At 36.2% G+C, this 10,593-nt stretch overlaps 1 protein-coding gene across 1 annotated transcript in view; it reads right to left on the minus strand.

The window, feature by feature from the left end:
- ARHGAP11A (Rho GTPase activating protein 11A) overlaps positions 1-10,593 on the minus strand; it is a 22,079-nt gene that overhangs the window by 2,131 nt on the left and 9,355 nt on the right. The window contains 7 exon segments of the mRNA XM_006141694.3: positions 1-390; positions 650-788; positions 3,416-3,524; positions 4,036-4,165; positions 5,608-5,775; positions 6,343-6,417; positions 10,559-10,593. The exon segment at positions 1-390 is cut by the window's left edge and continues 2,131 nt beyond it. Of these exon segments, the coding sequence (XP_006141756.1) occupies positions 1-390; positions 650-788; positions 3,416-3,524; positions 4,036-4,165; positions 5,608-5,775; positions 6,343-6,417; positions 10,559-10,593 (1,046 nt within the window).

Raw genomic sequence — 10,593 nt, forward strand, 5'->3', positions numbered from 1 at the left:
CATTAGTTACCAAAGACTGCCTGTGATTTATCAATGCATGAAGATTACTTCCAGATTCAGAAAATGCTTTCTGAATTTTCACCAGAGTCTCTGTGGTCAAGTTGTTTTCATCCCCACTGAGGAAGCTTCCTGTTAGGTTGCTATTATGTTTAATGTGTAAATTAGAAGGGGTTAGTTCACATGAAGTAGCAGGTGACTTTTCAACCGTTCTATTGGGCTCTACAGAAGAGGTTTCCACTTCAAGATCTCCCAATATTGGATAAGCTTCATTTGTATCTGTTTCTTGGAAACTTGAACTACTAGGTCCCGTCCAAGACATCCGGTAACTTGTTCCATCTAGTCGCTCTGGAGTTAGTAAGTTTTCCTCAGACTTACTGATCTTTTTTGAACCTAAAATAAAGCAGTTCAGTGCTTTTAATCTTTTATATTTTACCTAGTTTTGAAATATTACCCAAACATATGGCAAGTAAGGGCACTAAACCTTTAATTCCAGTAAATTAAAAATTTGTGTTACTTTTTAGTATAAGAATGTCAAACACTTTTAATACTTATATATATAGACATCCCCCAATGGTTAACAGAAAACTATACTGCTAAATCAAATATTTTCACTATTCAAACATAAACTTAATTTTTCCATTAAATATACCTTTCTTTGGTAATCTTTCATCAATATCTGGGCTAAAAAGCAGACCTGTCTTTACAGATTCCATTCTGTTTTTTAAACTTTGTTGATTTGCAAGTCGCCGACCAACATTTTCATATCTATTGGCACCAGAACATCCATTCTGTACAGAGAAGAAAAAAATGAAAGTTTTTGGTTAATTCAAAACATTAAGACAAAATAAACTTTCTTATAATGATCAAAAGTTTATGGCTGGGAACCAGCAGTTAGCGTAATGGCTATGTCGCTGGACTCCCACGTAGTCGACTGCGGTTCGTGTCCCGGACCCGGTGGCTTAAAACTCATGCCGGGCGCGTGTGCGTGCATGCCCAAGATCCCAGGAGGAGAATGGAGGAGAGGGGATTGCGGCGTGACCATCCCCCCTGGGGGATGATTTCTTGCTTTCTGTCTCTATGTCTCTCTCTGTCTGTCTGGCGAGCGCACGCGCCCTATAGTGAGAAAAAAAAAAAAAAGTTTATGGCTAAACAAAAAAAGAACATACAATTTGGAAATAATTTTACAACAAACACAAATGTTCCTGCCTGATAATGAAAATTCTAAGCATCTGATTTGGTTTGTTGATGTTTTATGAACTAAAAATAGCCTCACATATTCATTAATTTAAAAAAAAAATTGTGTGTGTTGACTCTGGGCCAGGATCTGTTCATAAGTAATTGAAAAAAAAAATGGGACCAGCAGTTAGCGTAATGGCTGTGTCGCTGCAGCAGTACATAGTCAACCATGGTTCAAGTCCCAGACCCGGTGGCTTAAACTCACACCGGGCACATGTGCGTGCGTGTCCAGGATCCCAAGAGGAGAATGGAGGAGAAGGGATTGTGGCGTGGTCATCCTCCCTGGGGGGTGATTTCTTGCTTTCTGTCTCTCTGTCTCTCTGTCTGGCGAACGCACGCACCCTATAGCAAAAACCTCTCCAAAAAAAGATAATAACTTTATCCTTATGCAATTTACATTCTAGATGGAGAAGCTTAAACTATAACAAAATATACAATTATAATACCTAGATACACAAGGTGAAAAGTGCTGTAAAGGAAGTAAGACAAGGTAAGAGAATATAAAGTAGTGAAAGGTGGAGGAACAGTTTTAAGTGGGGTGACCAGAAGATGACTTCTAAGTAAAGAAGACAGGAGAGAGCTGTAAGATTTAAGGGTGAAGAACATTCTAGGGAGAGAAAGATAGCAGTGCAGTCTTAGGCCTGAGCAGTCTGACATATTCAACAAAGAACAAGGAGGTCAGAGCAAACGAAGCAGTGTGAGTGAGGGGGAAAACAGGGAGTGCCAAGAATTGAACTCAGAGATGCAGTTCAGAGACGGATCACACAGAGCATTACGGGTCAACATAAGAACTCTGGCTTTTTATTATTTTAATTGACAATGACCTTTTAATATTATTCAATACTGAGCCCATATTTACTTTTTCAGCTGTTCCCAAATGTCTTTTAGAACGTTTTTTCCTAGAAATTAAGAGTTCTGGGAGGGCTCTAAGTAAACAAATGACATGACCTAACTGCTTAACAGGATAATTTTGACTATGATATCACAGCAAGTGTGAAAGCAGGGAGACCTTTAGTAGAACTTACTACAGTAAACCAAATGAGAGATGACAGAACTTAGATAAAATGGGCAAAACAGTAGTGGAAAGAGCTGGTCAGTTTAGAGAAGTCAGATAGGGGCCTCTAATGAATTAGATTTGGTGTGAGTGTAAGTAAGAAACTGAAAATGCTGCCATGAGGGCCAGGGCAGTTTATAGTCTACAGTCTAGCGGTTACGGAAGCTGGATCCCACATAGCCAACTGCGGTTCAACTCCTGGCCCCAGTGACTTAAAAAACATGCTAGGCATGTGTGTGCATACCCAAATTCCTGACAGGATGGAAAGAGGAAGGAAAAGGGATTGTAGTATGACACATCCCACTGTGGGGGTGCTTTCTCCCTCTTTTCCTATTTGTCTCTCTAGTGAGCACACACACTTTCTAGCAATTAAAAACAACAACAACAAAAAAGAATGCTGCCATAGTTTTTCACAGAAGCGAAAGGAAGAATGAGTTGCCATAACTGAGATACAGAAGACTGAGTGGAAGAATGGTTTGGTGGTGGGGATAGCAACAGCAAAAAAATACATGCCAGGAGCTCTGTTTAGAACAGGTGGCATCTGAGGTGTCTATTGGATTACATATCCACGTAGGGAAGTCAAGAGGCACACTGCTCAGAAGAGCATTGTGGGCTGGGAAACTTACACTTGGAAGACTTAAGTAAATATATGATGTTTAAAGCTGATGATCACGCAGAGTAAAGAGAGAAAAGTGAAATCTAAGGACTAAGTTTTGGGCACTCCAGTGGAAAGGAATTCAAAAAGTAACCAGTGAAGAAGAAACAAAAAAAAAAAGGTATGCTAAAGAAGAGAAAGTGACCAGCTGTGCCACATGCTGCTGACAAGTCGAGTAAAGTAAAGACCAGTATCAGAGCAGATTTGAGCAAAGTGGAGTTCCTGTGAGGCCCCAATAAGCAGTTTCAGTGGAGTGTTGGGATGAAAGTCAAACTAGAATCGATTTAAGCAGAGGAGGAAAAAAAGGATTTGGAGATATCAACTGAAGTTTAAGAATTTGTTATAGAGGAGTAGAGAATTAGAGTAGCTAGAGATTAGGCAGGGTCGAGAGGATTCAGAAGGTGATTCAGTACCAAATTTATAGCTTGATGCTTAAAATAAACACATCAATGAAACAGTATGACACTTACTACATCTCTGCTATTTTTTCCCAGACTAAATTTCAAACGAAGAGATCTTCGAACCTTTTCTTTACGACTGATTTTAGGAGAGAAACAGCCAGCTTTTCCTGATTCCACTCTAAAAAGAGGCAAGTAAGCGATAGGTTTATAGCATAAATGCCACAGGTTTATTTGCAGAATAAAATGGAGAGGTCTATAGCAAATTATATTGCTAATAACTGAACAGAGCAATTTTTAAAAGCAGTTAAACTTTAAGATACCACATACAAATATACTGTATTGCATTTAAAAATGATCTCTTTATCACAAAAGTTATTTAGTTATTTATAAGCCAGGATCATTAAGACAGAGTAGTTTTTTAAACCAGTAAGATATTTTTTAATTACATCATCAACATAAAATAGAACTTTAAGCAGAAAGTGGACTCAAATTAGGAATCTTTCTGATAAGTAAAATAAAGGGGGGACTTGATCAGTAAGACCATAAAGGTAAAGAGGATTCTTTAAAAATCATTCAAATATACTCATTTGTAGATAGGCAGATAGGCAAATAAACTTATTTATGTAGACAAACACATAGATGTACACCAAGTATCCAATGAAAACAAAATGTCCTATATAAATTTATACCTGCAAACTTTTTTGCCTGCAATCCTTTTACTTCGCCTGGGCATATCTGTGCTGATCAAATGGTTTCCACTGGTGGTTATAGGAGAAAGTGAACTCTGAGATGACCCTTCTGGGCTCGTGTCAAAGTGAACTATAAAAATAATGACATGTAATATACCATGCATATTTATTTTCTTTGCAAATGGTAGAATAGTAATGGCAACAATTAGATTTAAAACTTTAATTTCCAACCCCAAGCAACGATTCAAAAATCACATAACTTCTGATTAGAAACTTTAAATGTAAAATAAACCAACTCAACTAAAAAATTTTTTTGATTTTCTACTTTTGGTTCAATTAAAGTTCAAACTAAGCGTTATTTTTACATTAGAGTTTTGCTTTAAACTTGCTTTGGAGACAGACTGGAGTTTGCCCCACCACTTCCTAAATGGATTTAGGCTCTGAAAATGGACTTCTATAGTAAACACAAATATTACTGTCATGTACATAAACATCAAGTGTAGTATTTGGTACATAATATGAGTTAACACTAGTATTAAAAATAAACTATTGACAAACAAGCTGGGGTCTGAGTACCTAGGATATACCTACTGACTAGCTGCTATCCACTTCACTCTGGAGTATAATTTGCCCAATATTTCTGGCAAACACAAGCTATTTATAACACATCAGTTGGTGATCACAACTAAAGTTCAATTTAATTAGGGTATTTATTATTTAAGTTATTATTTATTTATTTGTATCATAAAATAACTACAGTAAAAATTATGAGAAATCTAAAATAGCTATAAACAAGGGTTCCACATACATTTGACTTGCATTTGAATCCACTCAATATATATTCAAAAAACATGCATCTCTCAAGTCATCGTTATTAACAAAATTCACAAAGATCCCCAACAGAGACATTCATGCTTTTTTCAGTTGTGAAAACAGAAAACATACAACTATTATACAGTGACTTTTGGGTGCACTTAGCTAAAGAAAATTCTGGAGGCCAATATAACACATCTGACATGACTGACGTATCTTTATTCCAGAGCCGCTGTCTAGTCATGTTGAAAACACATCATGGTCACAAGGAGGCACAGTCAATACATGGAATGATACACTTTTACTGCATATGTAAGAAAAAATTATAGATAGGTTTTCTATGGACTATAGGTTACTGCTGTTGTCTTTATAAATTTTAAAAGGTCACATCTGTTACAATTCAAACTTAGAAATATGAAATAGCACTTTGACCAGAATAAATGCTTATGTAAATCTTTACAACTCAGGCCCAGCCACAGTGGTGCAGGCAGTGGGGTCCTGCTGTGCAGTGCTAGAGTCATATGGGAGGTCCAGCTTCAGATCTCAGGAAGACTTGCATATACTAGGTGTGCCTGCAAGCCTGGCTGGCTGGAAGGCTTGGGGGAAAGGAGAAGTCATGGTACAGTGAGGCCCTGTTCAGTGTACTGCTCGCTCTCTCTCTCTCTTGCACACAAACAACAAGCATACACACTAAATAAATAAATATTGTAAAACAACAACAAATGTTTACAACCCAGTTACATAAACGGTTTCTTCTACCTGATACTGGTGTAGAATTGCTACCGAAGAGATTACTTGGCAACACTTCAAAGTTAAAATTGTGCTTGACAGACTTCCTTTTTTTACTTGAGAAAGCATGAGAAGAATCTACTGGTAGTTTACGCTTAGCATTTGGTGTAAGAATCACTGGTGACACGGATACTTGGGCTGAAACAAACAAACAAAAAACTAATTTGTTGTTTCTCTCATAGAGTGGATAAAATATAAAAGCTCCATATGATTTTTTTAAATATTACTTAAAGCTAATCAAAAAATAGGGAGGATATGTTTATATTATCAAATATATGTTACATATTTATGTGTGAATACTTTGCAAGTACTTAAAAAAAGAGAAGTTGCAAAAATATAAGATTCTTGAGAAACTACAGTAGCTTCTACCAAATATGCTTGACATATGATACACATTAAGGAATATTAATATAGGGGAAAAATTATATTCAAGAAGTTGAAACAAAATTGAACCTAAGAATTATTATTATTTTATCCTAACTATGTATTAGCCAGTTTACTCTTCACTTTGGAAAACAAGATGAAAATCATGTTTGTTATTGGCTGAATAATTTTAGCCATAAACAAACTAGGAAGAAAATTGGAATGTAAAACAATACATTTCTGGTTCAAAATCAGACTGATTAAAGTTATTTCACATGTTCAACAACATTCAAATTACAAGTAATCCAAAAGCATGATTAAATCCATTTAGCAAATACATACTGATTCGCTCCTGCTGAGGTGTAATAGAGGGTGTTCTGTTAGGTTTAAGTTTATTCAGTGCTCCAGTAACAAAATCTGAAATATAAGACATGTAATTATATAATCAATTATAACTTAACATTACCTATCTTTCATCAATAAGAATTATTGATATTGTTTTCTTTTCACATCTAACTTTATATCAGCTTATAAATTTTAAAGTTATTTGAGGTTATTTAAAAGTAATTATTTTGATACAGGAAAACTACTGAAGGATATATTTTTATTCCCTTCATCATTTACACTCCTGTATCCCTCAAGAAAAGGGAGAGGGACATATGATACTGAATTATATGTAATACAAATAAGTACAATGTATTGAAAGGGTATGGAAGAGGAAACCATAACTAGTTGAGACAAAAGGATGCAGATCTAAACTAAGGCAGAACAGAACAATGGAGGCAAGAATAAAAGTATTTTCAAGATCAAAGGGACAGGACTTGGTAACCAATGGAATGTGGAGATGGGGAAAGAACACACAAGGACACCTAAGATTCTCATTGTGACGACTGAGTAGACCATCAATTAAAAAAGGAAACTACGTACATAAGCGTTAACTATGCTGATGAGACAATGAATGTGAATAAATATGACTATGAATGGATAGAGGGGATATACATGGATATGAATCCATCTGTGGGAAGATCATGGCTGGAGAAGTCATTGGAAGCTATCGACCCAGAAATGGTAATTACAAAAAATGGGAAAGAATGAGCTCAGTTAAGAGGCCAAAGTGCAGAAAGAAGGTCAGGTATGGAAAAATGGAAAATTTAATAGGTGATCATAAAAAGAAAATCCAGATGAGAAAAATGGCCAAAGAGATAGGGGGAAATAAAAGACAAACTATTCTCTCTAGACTCCGAAACTGTCCTGACTACACCATGGGTCACACTGAAGGTGCAGACTACCTAAGAGACCTCTAACAGTCTCATAACTTACTATATGTATTTCAGAAAGCACTATACTAATAAGGGTACCATATTAATCAACTCAGTGCTGAGAAAGACCTTTATTAGTACAATGTTAATACAGAGGCGTGTGTGCACATGCACACACACGCACACACACACACACACACACACACACACACACACACACACACACACACACACACACACACACACACACACACACACACACACACACACATACACTCACATATACACTAGAAAGAATAGGAAATTTATAATAGACTTTAGTTACAAGAATTTGACTAGGAAATCTATGGAGATTCTAGTATAATACAATTGTTGAAAATTTACATATCTAGCATAAAACTAAGCTAAGTAGCTCATACATAAAATTCTACATTAGGTAACACATGAATGTAATTAACATTTCTAAAACTATATATTCAAAAATGGTTAAACTGATAAATTGTTATATGTTTTACCACAATTAAAGGTAATTGAATCATATGGATGTTTGTGACATTTCAAAATGAGATGCAAAATAAAGTTAGCTATAACATAAATAAACAGTGATGATCTTAGAGTTCCTGAACAATTTCAAATTGCTAATGAAACTGATGTATTTTAGTGATGCTTGACAAACACTATTCTAATGTGTTCAAATAAAGTACATCTAAGTTAAAGCAAAGTATTGATAACTAGACTTAATATAGTCATTCAATAGTGATGCCTATTCAGTAAAAAAACACTGAGGAGGATAAAGTGATATATAAAATATGGTTTTCACCTTAAAAGAACATTAAATATATTAGGTAAGGGAGTTGCACACAGGGCTGGCAGGTGGCATGGTAGTTAAGGGCATTGGACTCCCACATGGCTGACCAAGGTTTGAGTCCCAGACCTGGTGGCTTGCCTTCTTACTTCTGCTCTATCTCCCTCTCTCTCTCTCACATTCTCTTCCTCTCTGTTCAAATTAAAATAAATAAAGTTAAATAAAATAATTAGTTAAACAAAAAAAGAGAGAGCTGCACACAAGAAATAACTATAAAACCAGATAAAAACACTCTCAAAGCCTACATGTTACAGAATGCCAAAGAAGAAAAAGATTATTCCCCTACTGGAAAAAACTGGAAGAGAGGAGCTTTCTTAACCTGATTTTGGACAAAGAGTTACAATCTGAACAAGAAGAGATGGAAATAAGTAAACACATTGTATCAATAAACAGTGTAAGTAAAGGAACAAGTATCTAGAAGACAATAAATAAATAATATAAAGATTATGTAAAGGAAAAACAAGAAATACCATATGCTAGATTTTTAACGCCAAACTAAATGTGAGTATTATCAATGGAAGTTTCTAAAGGGTGTATGTGGGGAACATGTGATAAGAGTTATACAATAAGAATGTCAACCTTAGCAGCATCAAAGTAGAGCAGATTAGGGAGGACCAATGAGTCTCTCACAGAGTAAACACTGAAGAAATAGAATCTTGTAGAGTATGAAAACTGTGCATATAATAAATTAACAGTAACCCATGGTTTAAAGCCCACTGTCTGTGGAATGGTGGTGTCATTAATAGAACCTGGAATTCATGAAGATCGCTTTTGAAAACAGTGAAGATGGTCATTTTGAAACACTGAGCTAGAAAGTACTAAGGAAAAGCAGAAGGGAAGACGTATGCCTATCGGGCCACCAGTAATGTATAACTGACATTTTTTAGATTACTATGATAGCTACCTAGTGATCACCTATTTAAGTATAATAACTAAAACTCTTAGAGTAAATTAGACCACAAAGATAAAGAAGACAATTAAGATGATCTGTGTTGGGGTCAGGTGGCATAGTTGTTAAGGCACTGGACTCCCACATGACAAACTGGTTCGAGTCCCAGACCTGGTGACTTGCTTTCTCACTCTCTCTGTCTCTCTCTCTCTCTGGTCAAACTGAAGAATAAAAATAAAAATTAAATAATTCTAAAAAAAAAAATAGATAATCTGTGTTTGAGAAATATTATGGAAGGAAGTTTTATAGGTTAAACTGTGTCCTCCAAAAGACATGTTTAATTCCTAAACCCCAATGTCTGTGAAAGGAATCATACTTGGAATTAGTGTCTTTGAAGATGTATTCAAATTAAAATGGAGTAACTAAGGTAAGCCTAAATCTGATATGTCTCTATAAGAGGACAATTTGACGAGAGCAATATCCTGGGAGAGCACTGCAGGATGAATGAATCAGAGACTGAGTGATGCAGCTGCAAGGAGTGCCAAGGACTGACGGCCACCACCAGAAGCTAGGAAGAAGAAAAGATTCTCTCCTACAGGTTTCAAGGCACAGCCAGCCAACACCTTGCTTTCAGAATTCCAGCCTCCAGAATTGTAAAACAAGTTTTTTAAGTCATCTAGCTGTGGTACTTTGTTATAGTAGCCCTAGAAAAACAATACAAAAGTCGTAAGGGGAATCCACTAGGAAGGCAAAGAAGAAATACAAGAATGGAATAACACTTACGCCAAAATATTAAAAAGGATTGGGAGGGACCAGTAGTTAGTGTAATGGCTATGTCGCTGGACTCCCATGTAGTCAACCATGGTTTGAGTCCTGGACCCGGTGGCTTAAACTCACACCAGCACATGTGTGTGCATGCCCAAGATCCTGAGAGAATGGAGGAGAAGGGATTGTGGCGTGGCCATCCACCCTGGAGGGTGATTTTTCACTTTCTGTCTCTCTGTCTGTCTTTCTGGTGAGCGCACAAGCCCTATAGCAACAAAAAGAAAAGAAAAAAAGGATTGAGACACGTAACAATAATTGGTTCTGACACTCAGAAGAAAAGAAATTTCCAAAGGCAATTGAATGAGGAATTGTTTCTGTCTTGACCAAGGAGATAAATGTTATGACCGACTCCAACATTATGACACGTTGGTGTTTTTGATTCTTCCTTGGCAATATTTCTTTTATTAGTTCGCTCCTAAGTTATGTCACTAACTACTTCAACCAATGATCTCACATTAGATTACTGCCACACATCTCTGACTATTCTCCCTAACTCGAAGTCTTAGTTCTTCAAATCATGACATTTTCTAAAATATTTTAATCATATCATACTTGAAGTCATGAACTTTCAACAAATCACCTATGTCCAGTTTAACATCCTAATTTTCTAGCCTAACATCGAACTCACTATAATACCATCCTAATTCTCTCCTAGAACCCTTCACTTGGGCCATGTTTGTCTACTTACACACTGCTGCATAAAATGGGTCTGCCACTTACCTCCTACACTTTGTCTTCGCTTTCTCTTACATTCA

Source organism: Tupaia chinensis, unplaced genomic scaffold (assembly GCF_000334495.1).
Source record: "Tupaia chinensis unplaced genomic scaffold, TupChi_1.0 Scaffold000062_1, whole genome shotgun sequence".
In the NCBI taxonomy this organism is placed as follows: Eukaryota; Metazoa; Chordata; class Mammalia; order Scandentia; family Tupaiidae; genus Tupaia; species Tupaia belangeri.